The sequence below is a fragment of the Engraulis encrasicolus genome, chromosome 3 (genome assembly GCF_034702125.1).
Source record: "Engraulis encrasicolus isolate BLACKSEA-1 chromosome 3, IST_EnEncr_1.0, whole genome shotgun sequence".
In the NCBI taxonomy this organism is placed as follows: domain Eukaryota; kingdom Metazoa; phylum Chordata; class Actinopteri; order Clupeiformes; family Engraulidae; genus Engraulis; species Engraulis encrasicolus.
Window position 1 is genome coordinate 21,126,430 of NC_085859.1, and position 22,953 is coordinate 21,149,382.

The following is a 22,953-nucleotide window of genomic DNA, read 5'->3' on the forward strand; positions in this document are numbered from 1 at the left end:
AGAGGGAGAGACACAGAGAGAGAGAGAGAGAGAGAGAGAGAGAGAGAGAGAGAGAGAGAGAGAGAGAGAAAGAAGAAAAAATAGCATCCCAGGGAGATAGAACTGCTGTATGACATTCTGATCTCTAAGGGTGCCACAGATGCACCTGACAGCCAATGGATGGCAAGCCCTGCGAAGTACATAAGGACAGGGACGGGGATGACTGTAAAGGGGACAGAGAGGAGAGGAGTGGTGAGTATACGATGTCAGCTGTCCCTGCAATTCCAAGACCTCCACCACCCCCACCACTAACCCCCGACCCCTGACCCAAGACTCCACTCCACTCCATTCCATTCCACTCCATTCCATTCCACAGAGGCCTGTCCTCCAGTGTTGCCAGATTGGGCTGTTTCCCGCCCAATTGGGCTGCTTAGAATGGCCTTGTGCGGGTAAAAATGGCATTTAGCAGAAAAACCCGCCCAATTTTTGCCATAGAAATCAATAGAATTGGGCGGGATTTTGTGGTTCTAGGCGGGTTTTGAGCATGTTTTGGGCTGGAAATCATCAGCCTCATCTGGCAACCCTGCTGTCCTCCCCCCCGTGCCCTAGTGGAGGTGGCCTGGGTTTTACATTGCCAAACACCCTGGAGGTCGAAGGTCAGCTGTACTAAGGTTGGGCATGGGTGCAGAATGAGGCCCAGCCAGGTGTGAAGTAGTGAACAGCAGTGTAGTACTGTAGTAGCACTAGCAGTGGGAACAGTAACTCCAGCTGAAGTAGCTACTGTCTGTATACTCCTCAATCAACGTTTTAGGAAAAGCACAAAAGCACAACAATTACCTCTTAATGTATGTCCTCTACAAGTCTTCTGTTGTCCAGTCTTGCACTTTAAATGTCTGTATGAGCACTGTCTATGTCCATACTGTCTTAAGTCCATGTATAAGTACTGTCTATGTCTATACTGTCTATGTCCTTACCTAGATTAGTCTATGTCTGTATGGGAAAGCAATAAATGTAATTTCAAATTCTTTGTATGACCAGTGCATGTAAAGAAATTGACAATAAAACCTACTTGACTACTCTGCTTATTATCTCCGCCGAGGAGGTTATGTTTTCGGTCACAATGGTTTGTCTGTTGGAGTCGTTGGAAATGACAAATGGAACAAGCGATTAAATTTTGTTGGTGATCTGGATCACGATGCACATCCAGGAATTTTTTTCAAAGGTTCTTCATCATTGCAGGATAGGGTGAATTTTGACATCACAGTTTCTAACTCCACACAGAGACGAGGCAGAAAGACTTGGAAAAAAAATAGGGTTTCACGTGGTCAAATGTTCTATCAAACAGCTTCCTTGGTGGAGGTCGGCACTCTGAGTGCATTTCTAGTTCTGGCATGTTAACATTGATGTATTTTCCAAAAATATCAAAGATTCCTCAATATCCACAGTCCTTATCAAATAAACTATTTGCAATCATACTGTATGTAGGACGTCTGGAGCATGGCACCCAGTCCAGCCTTCTACAGCAGGCCCCCCCATCACCGCCACCAACAGGGCAGCCGACAAAGGGGGACAAACCTGTCCCGGGCCCACGGAAATGGAAGGCCCATAATTGGGTCCTCATTACATTGAATGTATTGGGTGGAGGGGCCCTTCCAGATGACTTTCTCCTGGGCACAGCCGATTTTGTCAGCGACCCTGGCCACCAGAACCATTAGCGCAAAGCCAGACCAGTCTGTCTGTGTTGGATAACAGTCAGGCCCTCAGGCTAAAAACAAGGGAGCAGGTCACTCTGTAGCATCACCCCCTCACCATCGCTACTGTCGCTATGGGCAATGACAATGGCAGAAACTAGTGAGTGGCTCTGTGGGGTCTACTGCTCTTTCAGGTCACTGGCGTTTCGAGCGTCACTTCACAGACACAATTCCAGCTTCTCATGCTCTACATGTCTTCAAATATCGATCCCTGGCAAAAAAGCTGGCGGGTAAACAACACACACAGAGGACAGCAGGCGGGTGTGTGGGTGTGGGTGTGGATGGGAGGTGTTTGGGGGTGGGGAATGGGGTTGGTGGGGTTTCTGGAATAGTGGTTCCAAACTGGCTGGGCGGGCAGGATGGAGCAAATACAGAAAACCAGGACGTTCTACACACACACACAGACATACCCCAAGAGACGACCGCCAAACGATGGCTGGACGGCAGCCAACAGTAGTCGGCAGAAGCGCATTTAAAAATCACAACAGCAGTTTGACATGCTACACAGCACACACACACCACACACATACACACACAACCCCATGCTATATACACACACAAATGCTACACACACACGCTACACACACACACACACAGTTGTGGTCCAATACAAATGCAGCGGGTCTCCTGGCGCTAAGCTGGCTCATCTCGTTTGGAATGGGATAGTGCTTTTTAATCTTCAGCCGTAATCAGACCGTCTGCTTTCCACTACAATGGGGCCACCGCAGCAAGAAATAGCACAGCCAGACTGCTTGGTGCTCCTTCACAGCGGGGGGGGCATACTAGGTTTGGGGCTGGGAGCCGCGCTGACATGACTTGCCTGACTGCCTTGCCTTGCCTTACCCCTACCCCATCAGTCAGGTGCAAAAGTTAAAAATACAGAGCGCTGAAATTTAAAACAGAGAGCCACGGGTCACACCCATTCCCTCAATCTGTAGTTGATGGAGGGTCTCGTAACTAGTCCGTCAATGTTGTTAGTGGACTGAAATTATTTTGTATACGTTTTTATCAATAGTATGCTGGTTGAAAAGAGAGAGAGAGAGAGAGAGAGAGAGAGAGAGAGAGAGAGAGAACGGGAACGAGAACGAGAACGAGAACGAGAAAGAAACAGAATGCAAGGGAGAGCATGAGACCGCAAGAGAGAATCTGATACACATATCTTGCTCATATCTCTGCGGTTCCTTCAGTCTCGTGCCTGAGACACGTGGAGCCTGAAAAGACCGGAGAGAGAGTGAGAGTGTGAGAGAGAGAGAGAGAGAGAGAGAGAGAGAGAGAGAGAGAGAGAGAGAGAGAGAGAGAGAGAGAGAGAGAGAGAGAGAGAGAGAGAGAGAGAGAAGGCCTATGGAATACAAGTGACGAGCTGTCAAGGCTGTTCAAGAGGACGGAATGAGAGGAGGGCTACAACCTGCACGCCTCTAATTTAGTCCTTAATTTCCTTCGGGATCAATAAAAGTACTCTACTCTACTCTACTAGTCCACACAGCAATAAATCTATCGGTTAGTAGTAAACAATGACAAAGACGGGCGTAAACTGATGATGACGGCAGCAGCAGACACTACAACATCAACTACTACCTTCAACCATACCACCATCGCAGTCATCACAAAAACCGCTTTAACGAAAAACAAAGTCAGCAACCCTATATTGCGTGCGAAGACTCCTCAAAGCAAAACTGATTGCTTTCAACCAACATAGCGTCTTACAGTCTTACGCTTTTCTTTCAAGTCCATGAGCATACCATGGGACTTCCATGAGACTTCCGAGGCATCTCAGCAGCCATGGTAATGGTTAGGGAGGTGGTCTTAAGAGGGTCGCAGGTTCGAATCCTGCCCATACCTCTCCCTACACCTCCAGTCATGGCTGAAGTGACCTTGAGCAAGGCAGACTAACCCCCAAATTGCTCCAGGGACTGTAATAACTAATTAGCTTTGAATAAAAGTGTCAGTTAAGTATGGTGTAAGCTAGATCTTGCAAAGAACAATGACGGTGCAGCCTAGAAAAAAATGCCACAAATTCAGGGACTCCTACTGTTCATAGAGTCGCGTGCACATTGCTAAAAGCCTACAACCACCAGCACCAAACTAAACAGCATCTGAGTTTCACGTTTGACACCGGAGTGGCGAGACACTCCATAAAGCATCTTCTAGGCATCGCTGTGGCACTACGGAGGCCCGGCAGACTGAGAAACTGAGGGGAGCAGGGCAGGTGTCGGCTTACAGTACCCCTGGCTTCTCCAGATGAAAACAGAAATGGTTCACGAAAATGTTTTAGGGCCACGTGGAGTGAACTCTGAAGCATGCTGGGAATTCATGGCATTGGAGGTGGGGAGTGTGGCAGAACTGCCATTTTGGGTGGTTACGATGTTGTTGTGGGGCTACCTCTAGGGTGTCAGATAGAGGGCATAAGTCATGGGAAATATGCAAGAGCGACTGGACAGCATAGATGGGGACACCAGAAAACGAGTGTTGCATATCTGTGTGCCCGTTTGAGCATATTGGCGCCTGGTGACGAGTGTATGCGCGCGCGTGTGTATGTGTGTATATATGTGAGGTTGTGCTTCACTGCGAGTGTGTGTATGCACGGCCCTGGGTGTGTGTGAGTGTGTGTATGTGCGGATGTGGGTGTGTGTGAGTAAGAGTAAGAGTAAATGTGTGAGATCGGGAGTGGCTCAAGTGATCAGGTGGCCTCTCTCCACACCCTGGGCCCTGAGGCAGCCTTTCACAGATTATCAGAATCGGGTGCTGGCTAGCTGTCAGAATGGCTCTCCGTGCCAAGGTATGTTAAAACGGCACGCATCAACCCCGCGCACCAACGGACTTGGGTCGAGCAGATTAGCGGGCGAGCAGGCCAGGGTGTCCGTGCAACTCGAGTTAATGCAATGATCGCCAGGGCCTCAGCCGCACAGCTGTGTTTTTCTTCGCGCCCAGAGCCGTGAAACTTGGCAAGTGACGGAGACGTTTTCGCAGTTTGGTGCGACGTCGGGACCTAGTTCCCTTTTTAATAGGAGGCCCTTCGAACTTGGACAACCGCAGCCAACACTGGGGACTGTCATTTCTGCATGAAGAGGGATGTGTAGAGTGGAAACATACAGCTGACAGCAAAAATCTAACATGCACTTTCAGAGTGGTGAAATGAGGAGACCTTGACTTTGTAAAGACTACTGAGCCAGGGAGAAGCAAGAAGAGGAGGACGAGTGCGTGTATGACAGAGAGAGACTGTACACAGAGAGAGAGAGAGAGAGAGAGCGAGAGAGAGAGAGAGAGAGAGAGAGAGAGAGAGAGAGAGAGTGTTTGGAAGTCTTTGTGTACGTGTGAATGTGTGTGTGTGTGTGTGTGTGTGTGTGTGTGTGTGTGTGTGTGTGTGTGTGTGTGTGTGTGTGTGTGTGTGTGTGTGTGTGTGTGTGTGTATATGAGTGTGTCAGTGTTAGCAATCGCTTCTGTGTATGCATCCTTGACTGACAATGTGTGGGTGTGCGGTTTAAAAAGCTGTGAAGGCTCGACACCTAAGCCCACACATATTCAAACCACATGCAGAAACTTTCAACGCCATCAATTCTATCCCTGGCTCTGAAGCACACGGCACGCCGTGTCTCTCTCTCTCTCTCTCTCCGTCTCTAATCAGATACTCGGCTGCTACGGCTCATCAGCTGCACTTGATATGCGTGCCCGACCAGGGTTGCCAGATGAGTTTGATGATTTCCAGCCAAAAAAACGCTCAAAATCCGCCTAGTAGCACAAAATCTCGCCCAATGCTATTGATTTCTATGGCAAAAAATTGGGCGGGTTTTTCTACTAAATGCCATTTTTACCCACACACGGCCATCCTAAGCAGCCCAATTGGACGGGAAACAGTCCAATTCGGCAACACTGTGCCCGACTCCTGCCCGGAATGCTATTGACACATGTCCCATCTATCAGGGCGCGGGTGTCGAGGCAACCGCCAATCCTCAGACTGCCATTCAAACCTCTGCTGATGAATTGCATTGATATGCCAGTAATGTTTGCATGCGTACTTGCAAATGGCTGTACGGGTTTTCCAATTACGAGTGAGTGTGCCACCACGTGTGTGAGTGTATCTGCTTGTGTATGTTGTTATTGTTGTTGTTGTTGTTGTTGTTGTGTCTGGAACTTTGGTGGTGACTGCATTTGTTACGTCTTGTTAGGTTTGTTAGGTCTTGCACACACAGGCAATTGCAGAGAACAGATGTCCTTAAAGTGACAACAAAACACCACACATCTCTATATAGAATGAACACCCATTACAAGTAGAAGCGCAAGCTGTTCCTGTTGGGAGTTTGGGGGGGGGGGGGGGGGGGCAGACAGGCAGCTAGGAATGTGGCTGAGGGGAGGGGAGGGGGGGTAACTCTGTGTAAAAGGGCACTGGTAAAGTCTGACTCAGTGTGAGAGCACCAACTAAGCCTCCTGACGAGGTCTCACAACACAACGCACCGCCGCACGCATCTAGCACATGCAGTGCACAGACCCCTTCAAAATCAAAACACTAAGGAAAGAGACAGAGAGAGAGAGAGAGATGGAGGGAAAGAATCACCTAAGAACACGGAGAAGCAAAACCCAGAGGACTGAAAATGAAGCCACGGCACTAACCTGTTTGACTTCGGCAGGCATTGCTGTAATCCCTTTCTGCCGGCAGTCCACACGAGAGCGCAAGAAAAAAGATACACAAAAAGCAATTTCCTTCCTTCTCTTTACGGCGAGAGAACGAGTGAGAGAAAAGTTGACTTCCTTCCCTCCTTCTGTATCCCTTTGTCACTCTTAACCCGTGATGTATATATATTTTTGAACTTCAGCTACTCCCTTGTTGGCGTCCGGGCAGCTTTCGGAAAAAAAGCTCCTCTCTCACACAGCCATCCTCTCTCGACAGTGGCTTGTGCGCATATACAGTCTCCCTCTCTCTCGCAGTGCCTCTCCCCCCTCCTCTCTCTCTCCCTCTCTCCCTCACTCTTGCTCGCTCACTCACTCACTCACTCACCCGCCTGCTTGCTCACCCGCTCCCTCACACACATGCTCTAGATCCTTTCAGCGGAGAGAGGAGAGGAACGGAGAGGAGAGAAGGGACCGCCTCCTCACTGCTTTTTGCTGCTGGTTGGCTAGACAGAGATGCTGGAGTCTTGCGAGTTTTGGGCAAAAGAAAAGAACAAAAAAAACTTCTAGACAATACAAAGAGAAAGGAGACGGACAGTACAGAGAAAATGTGAGAGAGAAAAAAGAGTGAGGGAGTGAGAAAGAGAAAGATGGAGAGAAAAATACAGACAGGCAGATAGAAGAGAGTGTAAAAGAGTTTGAATACGTGGATGAATGAGAGAAAAAGAAAGACTATGTTCCTGTCGCACACAATCCCTGAGACAGACACACACACAGACACACGGGAGGGGGGAGGAAAAAAGTTTGCGACTGGGGGAACAAAAGCCTTGGGCTCGAGAAGGGGGGGTGGCAGATAGAGGACGGGTGATTATATATGAGGGTGTGTGTGTGTGTGTGTGTGTGTGTGTGTGTGTGTGTGTGTGTGTGTGTGTGTGTGTGTGTGTGTGTGTGTGTGTGTGTGTGTGTGTGTGTGCTTTCCCGAATATGTGGATAGAAGTTCACCCAGCCAGATGAGCATTGCCACTGTGCTTCTGTAACACATACATTCTTTTCCCATCAACTCTTGTCTCCAACCACCCAAGCAACTCCCTATCGCTCTCTGTCTCTCTCCTCTGTCTGTGACACACACATCTATGTATGCAAACAAGATGGGAGCTGGTGGGTTATGACTGACAGACGCAGCTGCAACACACACACACACACACACACACACACACACACACACACACACACACACACACACACACACACACACACACACACACACACACACACACACACACACACACACACACACACACACACACACACACACACACACACACCTCAAGCTCCTCCCACCTGACGTGCCAACAGAGCACAGCCCCCAAGGAGGAAGGAATGGATGGATGAGGGCAGGGGAGGAGAGAGAAGGGGAGTAGGGGGACCCCTTTATGGCCCCCTCTTCTTCTCCCCACTTCTCTCCCAACCACTTTCCTGCCTGCTCCTCTCATCTCCTCTCCACTCCCAACTTCTTTAACCCCCCTCTCTTCTTCTCTCCCTTTCTCCTCTATCCATTCCTTTACCATCCCATCCAAAGCAAAAAACGCTTCCTTTACCACCACTTCTTAAAACACTCAATTCCTGTCAACTCTCCTTTCCTTCTCTTTTCCTCTTCCCATTCCTCTACCGTCGCATCCCATCTGTATGAAAAAAAACCCCTCCTTTTCACCCCCTCCTTTTCTTCACTCCATTCCGCTGTTCTGTCCCTCTTTTCTCTTCACCCCCCACTCATAAGCTTTTGTCCTGTTGTGTCCTCTCTACCCCGTCTCCTCCCGTTGAATGAGGGGGAGCGGTGAGGGTGGGGTGTGTGTGTGTGTCTGGGGATGTTGTTGAGGAAAAATAAAAATGGTGGGCGAGATGGGGTCACATTAAAATGTACAAAGAGAAGAAGGAAAAGGAAATATGGAAATATATATATTTATTTGAAAAAAATATTTTGGAGAAATGTGCCTTTTCGCAGGATAAAACCGAACTTGTTTAGTCAAAACAGAACTTGTTTGACGTAATTTGAGAAAAAGGCGAATTAAAGCTAAATCAAACGGAGTGCATTTCCCAGCCTGCAAAGATGTGGAAAACAACCTCATTGCATGGCACCACACTTACTTAGGCTTTATTTTTCACTTTCATATCTGAGAAAGCTACAGCATCCTTCGACTATTCCAATTTCTGAATGCAGAGCAGATAAAATTAACCCTGGAGGAGTAAGGGGGGGGGGGTGGTCCTGAGCGCAAGTCGTTGGCATAATAAACTACATCAAACACGTTTCCATAGTTTCTGCTGCCTGCCTCCTCCACTCTTTTGCTCACGTGCGCTGCAGTCGACAACATCCCTGCGGACCCCAAATACGCTCCTCTGCTAAGCTTCAAACAGCAATCTAAAGCCCGCTTTGCTCTAAAGCACTGTTGTTCCATCTTCCAACACACATGCCTACTGTACATGAAGTACGCTCACCAACACATACACACTCACCCTCACATCTACGTGCACATTCCATGCACATACGCAAACTCACTCACGCAAACACTAGTGTTTCTCAATGGGGGCTCTACAACCTACCAGGGGGAGCGGTAAAGAGCCCTAGGGGGGCATTGAGAAGGATACAGCTTAGAGAGGCAATTCTCAGTTGCCATAGGGGGGCATTAGTCAATTTTATTTTTAAATACTAAAGGAAGACATTGGTGGGCTTAGGATAAGGTCAAGGGGACGTTGGGAGGCTTATGATAAAAAGGTTGAGGACCACTGCTCTACACTAATACATCACGTTATTTATAGAGGTCTAACTCCTCCTTTAGTGAGACACCTGAAGTGAAGAAACTGGATTTTGCAGCTAAATCTCTTGTTCCTCATACAAATTAAAATGAAGTTTAAAAAAAATCTAAACTCGCTCGGGGAACAAGGAAGAGGAGAAGGAGGAGGATAACAAGCTGTGAAATCAAAATATTAGAAAACAGGCAAAGTGTGATGTTTTAACTAGGTCTTCGGAAAGGTGGGCTCTGCTAAAGACTCCTTTACCTACAGTAGCCTTACCACTGAAGCCGCATGGAAACTGGAAAATGTAATTAGTCGTGATCATTAGCAGCAGTAGTAGTGTTCTGTTGGAAAAGTGGCAACTCAGCAAATGGGAAGATAATAACTTGCTGCTGAATTAAAAATCTGCCATACATCAAGCTGCCTTCTTTTCAGATTTAACTTTTTTGGAGACAGTGTTCCATTTTCTTTAACTAGAGAGGCTTTAACATGTTTCGTTTGCACAATATTTTATATGTGTACTTTTGTTTTGTTTTTTTCAACAACTATGCTGAGAACAAGCATTAACCTTTCATTGTATGCATATGAAGTCTATCTTTATTTCTCTCTCCCTGTATCTCTCCATCAATTTTTCCTGACTCCCTGTACCGTTTCTCACCTAACACACAAAAGACTAGGCTTCAAGAGAAGAAAACTCCTCCACAGACACACAGGCTACATCTGACTGTTCCTGGAAATACCTTCAGACAGAGTATGAAGTGGCTTCCTGAGAACTCAGAAGTCCAGACAATCCCCCTTCTGTTCTGCTCCGGTAATTCACTGAGGCAGCTTTTTTTACACCAAACGGGGAGCTGGTTCAATCCAAACCATCTACAGATTGCTTACAGCAGGTGCAAGACAGTGGTTTTGATTCAGTTGTCAGTATTGCACGAACACCACAGCGCCGAGTGAAACCACAAAAGCTGATTCGTGTTTTATTAAAATCTCCACACCATCGAGCTTGTGGCTTCTGGTATGGTATGGACTCCAGAGCCTTCAGCAGCCAGCCATCAGTCTTTTTGTGTTTGTCCAGTAAACGTCATGCGGAGATCATCTACGTTCAAACGTGCAAAGCCCTGGACATCAACATGCCAAACATCAGACGTAAACACATGTCAGATGCATTTCTACCCAAGGAATGTAGGAATGTTTTGTAAGCCTGAGCTGAGCAGATACCGATGACTGAAATGGGATGTTAACAGGGACGAAGCTATTTGGGGGGCAAGCAGGGCATTTGCCCCTGGGCACAGGGCACTCCCATATTGGTGGTGCAGGCTCCATTATGAACTTAGTAGGCTGTATCGGTGGCCAATCAGTGTTTTTCCCCTGGGGGCCCTGTGAGCAATTGTTCCGCCACTGGATGATAACATTCCTGATCCACCATTAGTAAAGATCTACAAAGGTCTGCTTAACAGAACTCATGGCAAACAAGCACAAATAAAAACACAAAAGCTTGGACATGTGAAGTTTCACACGGCCATGATGGTTTGTTTCACACCACACATGGGAAAGAGGGCAAGTGAATTGCGTGCTACACATAGCTCTTCTAAAGAGGGGTCTAAAACTGATTGATGGCGGGCTCCGTGTTTGGTACTCATTTGTAAGACATTTACACGGTTGTATTTCACATAGTAAAAATGTGCTTCGTGTATGTTTTTACGCACGCACACTGTAAAATATCCCCAAGCCTTTGAAGTGGCTGCAAAACACCTCCTTTCAACTACGAGGTTAAGGGGGAAAGTGTGGGACGACTGCCCAACCATCGCAAATGGTTTGAATTTGGGGATTCAATCACTGGGGTCAACATCCAGACCTGTTTGGTTATAGACATACACAGCAAGACCAAGAGGTTACATTCCTGCAATGGCACTATGGTCTCCTAAAAAAAGAAGCCAGCCCTCCCCCCCTCCACCCCTCCACTTATGCTAAACACATGGGCCCGAAATCACCTCCCCAAGTCTGGTCCGGCTGTTTTGGGAATCATGTTTTCCCCCATGGAAAACTGTAGGTCTACACAAAATCCTGCGCACCGTCCATTATTCATGCATTAACCTGTTTGTGTGCACAACTTTTCTGTTGTCAAGACCTTACTCTGTGAGTTTTGAAGAAGGTCTGACCCACCAATAAATTGTAAGGAATAAATGCCGGTGTAATGGACAGTGTGCAGGTTTTTGTCTACTAATTTAGTTACATCCAACCCATACTGTTTGAATTGAGGTGTACAAGAAATTAGAACTACCCATGGACAGTTAACTGTGTCCAGACAAGTGCCTTCCCAAAGCCAAGTCAAGCGTTGCGCTAGGCTGACAACATCCTGACAGGCATGGGCAGGACAAATGATCAAAGCCAGCCAGCGGCACGTTTAGTGACAAGTCCTCTACCCTCTTCCACACAGCGAGCACAGTCATATTTCTCAGTTAATGGCCCTCACCTATATCGAGCCACAGCTATAAACCCAGGAAATGGGGCCACGTATGTCAACTGTGGAATAAACTACAGCAGAAAATGTGATATGTGCTGGTACTGCTACTGGGTGTCCTTCCACCCTAAGAGGCTTACTGACACACGCCATATCTGCCCCTTGACCCCAACTGCTAATGACAAAGACAACTGCCTGTTGTCTCGGAGCCAACAGAAGGAGTCTCTGGGGGTCACATTCTTGCTGTGACACACCAAGACTTGTAAAGCCGGGACCCCTTACACCGAAACACATGGACCAAAACCCACCACTAGACCTCCATCGACCGACTGTTCAGGTCATCAACCACCCCCCCACTCCCTCTAATAAGCTAAGGGCCAGTTAATTGTGTGCAGGCCAATCAACACACAGTGCCAAAGCCGATTCAGGCGTTTCGGGAACACTGGCATTGTGTCCGCAACAAGAGAGAGGGAAGAGCGAGAGATGGTGCGAGAACACTGAGGAGGTTTTCAGAAACTTTTTTGAAAAGCTTTCTACTGGAAATTATACATGTATTATGATCAAATGTTGATGAGGGGAAAAGAGGGCAGACATTAGGCAGACCAGAGCACTGTGCTGGTGAGTGAGTGAGTGAGTGAGTGAGTGAGTGAGTGAGTGAGTGAGTGAGTGAGTGAGTGAGTGAGTGAGTGAGTGAGTGAGTGAGTGAGTGAGTGAGTGAGTGAGTGAGTGAGTGAGTGAGTGAGTGAGTGAGTGAGTGAGTGAGTGAGTGAGTGAGTGAGTGAGTGAGTGAGTGAGTGAGTGAGTATATAAAAAGCGATGAGCCAACAAAAGGAATTCCAACAAAAAATAAATAAAATAAGTGATTCCTCTCTCTTTATCTCCGTTTTATCCACCATCGTGCCAGCGGAGGAATTCAACCTTCCATCCCTAACCTTGAGGACAGCATTCCTGTCGTCCAGAGTTAGCCATGCACTCAGCTGGAACAGGAAAGGAGCAGTACGTTAACCCCTCGCCAGTCACGCCTGGGTTTTATTTATGATTCCCCCCTCGTCCCCCACTCCACCCTTCAACCAACTCCTGTGTCAGGACACAGCTTACAGAGACTCTCACGGGGCGTTTAGGGCTGACTGAGAACCGTGCCGGTGCCGGTTCCGGCCAGCTAAAAATGGCTATTTTTGGAAATTCAAAATGGCGGACCATGGAGAAGATCCCCCTTTTCATGTATGAAAAGTGCAATTTTTCCAGTCATAATGAATACTTAGAATTTGACGGTGGTGGTAAGTATTCATGAAAAAGGCAACATTAGTGAATGGGCAGCATGAATTCTGGAAATGAACAACTAAAAATCTCACACAGTGTCCCTTTAAGTGCCAAGCGTAACTGGTGCAGGGACGGGCAGCAGCACTGTTCTGGTCGGCCTGAAAACCGTATCAGTGGCAACTTGTGGGTCTGAGTCATTTCCAGACAAACAGACGATGAAAATTACGAAAACCCATTTACAACGTTGTCAACAAGTGGTTTAGAAGCCATCCGTCACCTTTTTTCCTTGGTGCTCATCAGTGTAGGGGCTCTCAAACTTGGTCCAGGAAGACAGATGCTGAGGCACTCAAGGTTGCAATTTTTTTTTTTTTCTTTTTTTCTTTTTTTATTTGGCTACAACACAATTACATACAATTGTAGCCAAATAAAAAAGTAAAAAAATGGCAACCTTGAGTGCCTCAGCATCTGTCTTCCTGGACCGAAGTTGAATCAGTGTCAACAGTAGCGGGTTAGATTTAAGCTAGGCACTGCAACTGTACGCAAGTGAAGTAGGACATTGAAAGAAGAGTAGAAAGTAGAGAAGAAGAAAAGAAGCAGAAAGAAGAGCAAGCCTTGAAAATGCACTATATAAAACATACGCAGGGACCAAGCAGTGTTACCAGATTGGGCGGGTGCCCGCCCAATTGGGCTACTTGGAGTGAGTGTCGGCGGGCAAAAACGGAAAAAATTGGCCATTTGGCAGGTTTTTAAGCCGTTTTGGGCCCATAGAAGTTAATGTAATTTGTTGAATTTGGGCGGAATTTAGCGCATTTTGGCGGTTTTTGAGAAGCTTTTGGGCGGGATTTGGTCACACACATCTGGCAACACTGGGACCAAGAGGAGAAGGGTATGAGAGACCGACAGAATGTGAAAGACCGTGAGAAAAAATAAGAAAAGTCATTAAAGAGAGATAGGCTGAGAGAAGGAGGAGGGGGGGTAAACAAGGACAAGGAAGACGGAGACAGAGACGGAGCGAAAGTGCCCGGTGTAAACAATGCTGCCAGTTTCACGGCAAAGTAATTACGCATTTACAGGAGGAGAGCGTTCTCCCTAATGGCGCAAGGAGGAGGACAACCGACGTGTGTGTGTGTGTGTGTGTGTGTGTGTGTGTGTGTGTGTGTGTGTGTGTGTGTGTGTGTGTGTGTGTGTGTGTGTGTGTGTGTGTGTGTGTGTGTGTCGGTGTAAAGCCAGGCCTCATTGTTAAGCACCTGATTTACGAGATCTGCACACTCACGCATGCAGGCGCTCACGCATGCACGCCTCAGAGGGATATGTATACTACACACACACACACAGAGGTGACACAGCCTTTATGTCAACTGCCTGGGTGTGAGCCAGGGAGGACGAAAGAAAAAGAGAGAGAGAGAGAGAGACAAAGTCCAGCAGATCTGGCTCCTCAGATGTCTTTGGTACAGACAGGAGAGGGAGATTACAGGGGACATGGAATCCTCTAAAGCTCCGGATTCTTTTGAAAGTATCTCTCTCTCTCTCTCTCTCTCTCTCTCTCTCTCTCTCTCTCTCTCTCCTGCATTTAGGCAGGGCCAGTGGAGAACTGAGCACCAGCTCTTGTTACCATCTAACCCAGGGATGTCAAAACTCAGGCCTGGGGGCCAAATTTGGCCCGCGGAGCCTTTTTATGTGGCCCGCGAGATCATTTCAAATGTGCTTTACAATTGGCCCTCATACACCATTCATGTATAGCATAACATGACTTGAACATAACATTTGCTGTGTCCCAGGATGTGCAGACACATTCTAACTAACAAATATGATGGGAAAGATTGTATGTGAAATTTAACTACGAGTATTAAGTGCATGCACGCACAATTTGTAGTCCATTTTTTAAAATAAACATTGAGTTCGGCCTGCTGCTTTGTTCCAGATTTTGATTTTGGCCCTCAGTCAATTTGAGTTTGACACACCTGATCTACGCCCTGCCTGCAAGAGACTTTAGAATATCAAGCAGCGGGACTTTAATAGCTTGAAAGTAAAAAAAGGTCTCAGATATGACTAGCCAAACATATCCGCACCTCCGCTTATCACTTTACCCTCACTGAAAAGTTGAAACCAAAACACGCTTCTCAGGTCGAGTCGTGATACTCAATCGTCTCACCTCAAAAGAGAAACATCTCTTGAGTTACATTATGAACCTGTGTGTTAAAATCAATAACGGTCTTCATGACATTCTGGGTGAACAAAATGTATTAACTTTAACAAGTATATGCAGGTTCCCCAGTCATTTTTTTCGAGTATTACAACAAGGTGTCAGGGCTTTCTGCAGCACACGTTACATAATATGCTATTGATTGCTTGATGGAACTGTAATTGCAGCAGAGTGGATTGATGACTCAAAAAACGCTCACCAATAAAGGAGGGAAGAGGCTGTTGACATTTAACATGGAAATTTCACAACAGACTCCACACACAGGCTAAGTAAAGTGGATGCACGCACATACACACACACACACCTCGCATAGACTCCCTTCTACACAAAACCTTACCTCCAACTAAAGATTGCTAATAACATTTCTAACTGTATACAGATCAAGACAATTCCTCATCCTAACCGATCAGTAAAGAAATGTTTGTGTACTTGTAGTTTTACCAGTAGCAACCAAATTACTACGGAATAGGCTACACTGTTGAATTTGGAGGACCTACAGGATTCCATTACGGGATTTTTAATGGTCGTTTCAGTCTCACACAAGCACACACACTGCTGTTCAAAACACAAGGTCACAAATGGCTTCTTCTCATCATCACTCTGCATGCATAGGATCCAGCAGGCAGGCAGGCAGGCACCAGTCAGTGTTGCCAGATTGGGCGGGTGCCCGCCCAATTGGGCTACTTGGGATGAGCGTCGGCGAATGAAAACTGGAAAAATTGGCCATTTGGCGTTTTTTTCAGCCGTTTTGGGCCCTTAGAAGTCAATGTAATTTGTTGAATTTGGGTGGAATTCAGCGCATTTTGGCGGTTTTTGGGAAGCTTTTGGGCGGGATTTGGTCAGACACATCTGGCAACACTGGCACCAGTGGCTTCCTTACTCAGCATCCTTACAGCACGTACCGAGTGTGTGCACACCGCAGCTGCAGGCATCAATGCCAAGCAGCACAGCAGAGTACAGTAGAGCTCCCATATGCCCTGAGGGATGAGCCATACCACACTGCTATGCCAAGCATGCAGAGAGAGGGGAAAGGCAACTGGCACAGCCCCAAACCCTTCGCTAATACACATACGCACGGCACACACGCGCGCGCGCGCGCGCACGCACGCACCATGCACACACACACACGCACGCACACACGCGCGCACACACACGCACACACGCGCACACACGCGCACGCACGCACGCACGCACGCACGCACGCACGAGATGAAGAGACCTTGCATCCCACAGGCACAAAGTCAAGTGCTTAGTAAACTGTGAACATCAGTGGCGGATGGGGCCAGGACTGGTGGGAGGATGGCAGCAGAGAGTCAGGACACACTTCACTAACAACAACAACAGCCCACCATTAATGATCACCTTGGAGTGGGCACAGCATTGGTCTTCACTTCGGTAAACAGCAGACTGAACATTAAGTTAGGACAGCAAAACTAATAGAAAACAGTGCTTTTGGCCAAAATGCTTAAAAAAATGAAAATCGAGATTTAATTGTGATCACACAAGAGGCAATACTGCCTTAGGCCGTCCTTGGAGCCAGGACATGTTGACAGGCTGGTGTTTCTGGCCAAAAATCTGTAGGCCTGCCTAAGCGTCACGCTACAGTATTGCCCTTTTCATAATTATTACAATTCAGTTTTATTTTGTTCATCCTTTATATGATACATTCTTGAATAACCTTCTGCACAAAATTCAGTTGTTTGTTGTTGTTGAATAATCATGATTAACATTTAACAACCGGGAATTTAATTTTGATCCAAATAATCATGATTGTAATTTTTGTCAATAATCGTGCATAAAGCCGGGAGAAAACCTTAGTAAAGTGAATCGACTACCAAGCCATCACCCTTTGGACAGCCTTATCAAAAACACACAGACATTTATAAAAAGGTGTGGAGGGGCGATCGCAATCACAGCTCATCCAGTGGTGGGTGGATCAAAGTCAGCTGCATTTGCTTTGACGAGAGTACACTTGTTCACATCGGCTTTGTAGTGACACTTAATTTTCAGATTTCAAACGCCCGTCTAACACCGAGACGGCAGGGAGCATGGAGAGGGCTCAGTGACATGCCACATACCCGACACGTAACCTCAAGTGTTGATAATTAAGACAATTAAAGACTCTACAACACAACGTGGCATTCAGGAGTTTTTACCCAAGAGTCAATGGGGCGCAGTTACCACTGACATTTCAAGAAATTACATCAGCCTCATTTAACATCTTCACACGTCTCTAATAAAAAAATAAACAAACACAAATACAAAGAAGAAAACACACTGAACAGCAAAGTATTGCCACAGAACCCTCGGTCTCTCTCTGACAAGAAAGAGCAGAAGAAAACAAAACATCAAGATGCACTGGATGGAAGGATGTGGAACAGCTTCATTGGATTAGTTAGGCTGAGAAAAAAAAGCGTTTCTTGAAAAATCTCTTCTTTCAGGGAGTCCTGGCCAAGATGGTAGAAGACATGAGACCAAGTAGTACATAATAATATGTAAGCAACTGGACTTATGAGTTTGAAGATGTTTCACTCCCCTTTCCAAGGAACTTTGCAAGTGGTCCACACACTCAGCAGAACTGACAATGTCCAACCCTTTGAGGAATACGGATTTTTCCGGGTAGTTCTATAAATTCACTCAAACATTCTACAGCTCACATAGGACCTAGTGTTAAACACCCCGTGTGTTTGTGACATCATAATGAGAACTCCAGAATTTGCTTGATTTTTTTTATTTTGAATTTGATTTACTCCTGAACCAGCTTTGTAGTATAGGCCCCAGAGGTACAGTTGCGTACCGCTAACCTACTTGGATGAGAATGCAGACCTGCATGAATGAGAATCTTCACAGACAAGACATCAAACCTCAACGTCAGACCGTATGAGTCACCACAAAGGCTACTGTACAGACACCCAGCAGCCTAACCAATCACAAGACACAAAAGGGAAATGACTTGCCATTTACGGCATGATGAATGGGTCAGGTCAAGGAGAGAAGCCATGGGGGCGATGGTTACACTCACACAAGCTCCAGAACTCAAGTCACGATGGATCGACAGCCACACATATAAGGCACACATGTGGGTGTACGCACGCACACAGACACACGCACACAGACACACACAGACACACACAGACACACACAGACACACACAGACACACACAGACACACACACACACACACACACACACACACACACAGACACAGACACAGACACAGACACAGACACACACACACACAGACACAGACACACACACACACACACGTGTACATGGTTCATAGGCAGACAGTCAGAATGACACTCCAATGGACGGTCAGACTGACAGGTGAGGCAGGGTATGGAAGCAGGTTGGTTGGCTGGTTCTGAATGGGGCGGGGCGTAAATGATGGGCAGGCAGGCAGGCAGGCGGCATACATTCGTCTCATTCCTTTACCTGCATGACCACCTGTTGCCAGGCCAGCGGCTGGCTGGCGGCGCCCGTGCAGTCGGCGGCGGGCAGGTTGGCACGCTCCAGCTGCAGCGAGACGTTGCGGCGCTCCTCCTCCAGGGCGCGGGTCAGCCGCTCGAAGCGAGCCTCCTGCTCCTTCACCGAGGCCAGGATGCTGGCTGCAGAACGCACGTCGTAGTCCTCCATGGCGCCAAGCCCAAAGCGAAGCAAGCCCCCCGCAAAAGTAACGGCTGTGCTGGTCTTGGGAGTCGGTTCAGTAGTGGGGGAGGAGGACGAGAGAGGAGGGGGGGAATGAAGGAAGGAAGTTGGGGGGGGGTCAAGAGCGTTACATTTTGGGGGTTTACTCAGCTATCCTAGAATAGTAGAATACATAAAACTATTTTGATTCCAAATGTTGTTTTTAAAACCACGTTAACAGATTATACAGCGGATAGAAGGTGAGTGGGTCCACACAGTCACAAAAGGAAAAAGTATGAAAAGGTCACAAGTCACAACTCACAGCCAAGCCAACCAAAAAAACACATTTTTGGTTGGATTTTTCGATTTATGTTATCTCCAAAAAACAAAATGACATTCAACCTCAGGTGTCCTCAACACTGTCCTCAAATACAATAAAGAGTTCACTGCAGGTGAGTAGCTCGACACACAGTCACGACACAACACAAAGCAAAAAGCAAATGTATGAAATGGTCACGACGCACAGTCCCACTGTGTCCACCGACCAAAACATAAACAGTGGATTTTTGGGGTTGGATTTTCAATGCATGTTATCGCCAAAAAAAACCAAAGATGAAAGACCTTATTTGCTCCCAAACACGCACTCGCACAATCATGCACGCACATAATAAACAACCATGCCAGTTATGTCTCTAGAGGACGCTGGGACATCAAATGGAATCACAAGACGAGAGGGGTTTGATTGCACATGGCATGCACCAAGCTGGACACCATTACACAACATTAAAGCTCCCTTTCAAATCCACTCAAGCACCACAGAGCAAGGGGGAATGACTGATGAACATGGGCGAGCAAGATGAGGGCAGAGAGATGAGAGGAGAGCAATGTAGCCAGGTACAGGTTCACAGAGTTCACCTTTAATACACACCTATGAGTCGGTTGGCCACAGGCAGTTAGATTATAGGCATCCCCCAGAAAGGACAGAGGGAAGAAGAGAAAACCCCAAAAGGCCAACTGACTGCTGCAAATAAAAGGAGAAAGTAAAAGGAGGGAGAGACAAAGAGAGAGAGAAAGAAAGACAGAGCGAAGGAGAAAAGAAGATGTTAGATCAGAATGACTATCAAACACTGTTTTGTTTACTTGGTGAAGTCTGTAAACAGAGGAGGGATGAAAATAAAGGGGATCGCTGTACTTTCAAACCAATTTCAAATGGTACGCCTTAAATGAAAAGCCCGGAGCCAGTGCTTGAGAATTGACAGTAGGGGCTTTAGGACTGGTGTAGATTGCAGGATTTAGTGTAGTCCTGAAAAAAAGAAGAGAGGCATGCATAAACAGAGCGTGTAGGCACAGTGGGGAAACTCTTGGGCAAGGCTTCCAATCTCTTTGAAGCGGCAGCGCTAGCTAGCGCACACAACAAGGCTTTGATGTTTGTTTGGGGCTGATCATTTATTTATCTAGAATGAAGCTCCAACACCAGCGGTTGTGTTGAGGCACTGTGGTGCGGTGGGGCCCCCCCACTGAGGGGGCCTGCTGCCTGGGCGTGGTGCTTTTTTTGGGGGTGGGAGGGGAACGAGCGAGGGCAATAAGGTGGGGCATGGGTGGTCCACCTCCATACTTTTTTTTTTTTTTTGGGGGGGGGGGGGGGGTGAAAGCATGTGGGAGGGTGGAATTATAGGCTTAATGTTTTGTCACATACACCCTCTACTGTATTGCTCACACTCTTGTGGGTTACAAGTCGAGGACGTAACCAACATTACATCTGCCCTCACTGAAACTCGAAGATAAACAAAAGCCTGAGGGAAGTTAATGGAGTGACTGTGCAAAAAAAAACCTCCCCCGCAACACCACAGCCTAAAAATCACCCTCTTCTTGTGTTCCCAATCTGGGGCTGTGGGTGTTTGCCAGCCTGAAAGTTCCCCATCCCATGACTCAAAGTGCGGGGAATGTGGGACACATATCTTCAGCCATCCTCACAGCATTCATCGTTACGACACACAGACACGCACACACACACACACACACACACATACACACACACACACACCCCTCTCTGAGGCTCCTCCAAAAAAATACCCTAGCAACACCCGGTGATGTGAATTTGAAGAATTCCTGTTTGACAAACAAGGTACCCCCTCCCGGCTCGAAGACTGTTAAAGGGATATGTCACTATTTTGGGGCTTAATACAGTTTAAATCGGTGGCTGGGGTTTATAAAGGTGGTAAAGTGTCTTATTTTTCATGTTAAGCGCTGTCTTGCTTTAAGAGATGCTACATGCTACACGGATGCATTGACTTTCACTAGCTTAGTGACATGCTCTCTCTTTTAACTTGTCTTAAAGCAAGACAACGGCTTACATGAAAAATAAGACACTTTACCACCTTTATAAACCCCAGCCAACGATGTTAACTGTATTAAGCCCCAAAATAGTGGCATCCCCCTTTAAGAGAAGCAGATGTCTGGCTAATGGCTGTTACAGAGCTGAGGAGCTGAAGAAGACACCTGAGTGTTATATGCTGGATTGCCCTTAGCGCATACAGTGGACGGTGGATGTTGTGGTCAAAATGGCACATATTAGATGTCTAGAATGTTGCCATAGGCTTGCTTCAGTGGACGGTGGATGTTGTGGTCAAAATGGCACATATTAGATGTCTAGAATGTTGCCATAGGCTTGCTTCATTGTCTCTCTCAATGCCCGGTGGGCCGATCTCAGCTGAAAATGCCTGGCTCGATTTTTTTTTGGTCCCCGCTCAGCCCAGCCCTTTATGTGTTTTACCTGCTCCTTCCATCATAGGAATGGTATGCTCGCGTTGACGTATTAAGCACATGATAATAAGTCTTTTAAATACATAGGGGTAGGGCAGCAGGGTCATTGCCGCCGCTGATTGTACAAAAGAGCGAATGTGGTTAGTGTGTCAAACAGGACAGCAAGAAAGCCAAATGACTTCAAATGGCCAAAAACCATTTCCTGGTGAGTTAGTATGTGAAAGAAATGATTGTGATTACAATGGGATTGGGGGGGCTTCGTCAGCAGTATCTCCCTCCCCTTAACGCTCTTGGAGTCTGATGTAAGTGACCATGTAACTTAGTGTTTCCATGTAACTTACTATTTCTCAACGGGGGCTCAAGGGCCACCCATTAGGCATCAAGAAGGAGAGACAATCATGAATGAAGTCTACTATAATGCAGATGCTTTATTTGAAAGCAAAATAAGATGGCCTAATAATGTTTTAAAACACACCTAAATAGAATATAAAAAGGTACACAGATGCATAAATGAAAAGCTTATAGATCATGGATGAATGAGTTTTTACCACCAGTCCTCCTCGCAGCTAAAAATAGCAGCGTAGTGGATTGTACGCACATGGTGGACCCATAATATCTGATGGTTTATAGGCGGCGGGGAAGAAGAAGAAGATGGGCAGATGAGCACGTCAAAGGCATAATGGGGATCCTGGTAGTATATCCTTAACGACTCTTTCATCAGTCCCACTAGACAGGCTTCTGTACTGTGCTGTGCTGCACAACACATGCACGACTCTACTAATGAACTAAAAGACCTAACTAGACATGTAAACTAATGAGCATGTAAATTAAGGGAGAACTGTATAATTTTCAGCAGGCAAACCGGTAATCACATCAGTATCCATGCTGTACATATTTAACACAAGAGGCTCTTAGCGAGTTGTGCTTTGCTAGCTTTCCTTTGGCTAATGACGCATAGTGTGCATCCCAATATGTGTCCTTGCCTCCTCCACTTGTGCTTGTCTCCTCGTCCCGCCTCCTGGCCCCTCCTCCGTGGAGAAAACGATAAAGTTTCCCAGCTGTCAGCCTCAACTTTTGAGGGACTGTTTTTCATTCACCATCCCAATTGCAAATGAGAAAAAGACTTTACAATTGAGCTTTTGCAAGATATTGAAATATAATGCTGTTGTCAGTGATGTCATCATGACGAGAAGCAAGTGGAGGAGGCAAGTGGAGGAGGCAAGGTCACATATTGGGATGTACCCATAATCTCAATGTACAACGAGTCTCTGTCGCACAACCCCACCGTGCAAGACTCTCTTGAGAATGCATTTATGGAGGTGCCTCAGTTTAAATGGATTCAGCAGCTTTCAGTGGGGAAAAGCCTTGTGACAGTGATAAAGGGCTATGTTGGCTGATGGCAGTGGCCAGCCAAGGTTTGGATGGATGGGTGGCATATGGCACACAGTTAAACAGCACTGGGGAGAGGAGGAGTCAGAGGAATTAAGTGGTCATGCTGCCTAAACCCCATATAATGTGCGT

At 46.9% G+C, this 22,953-nt stretch overlaps 1 protein-coding gene across 5 annotated transcripts in view; it reads right to left on the reverse strand.

Moving 5' to 3' along the window:
• arvcfb (ARVCF delta catenin family member b) overlaps window positions 1-22,953 on the reverse strand; it is a 289,566-nt gene that overhangs the window by 166,682 nt on the left and 99,931 nt on the right. For 4 of the 5 annotated variants that reach the window (XM_063194966.1, XM_063194967.1, XM_063194969.1 and 1 more), the window contains exon 1: window positions 6,336-6,711. The exons of the other annotated variant lie outside the window; for it this stretch is intronic. In XM_063194966.1, coding sequence (XP_063051036.1) covers window positions 6,336-6,356 — 21 coding nt within the window. In that variant the 5' untranslated portion in view covers window positions 6,357-6,711. Of the gene's footprint in view, window positions 1-6,335; window positions 6,712-22,953 lie in introns of those variants that run through there. 5 annotated transcript variants of the gene reach the window in all.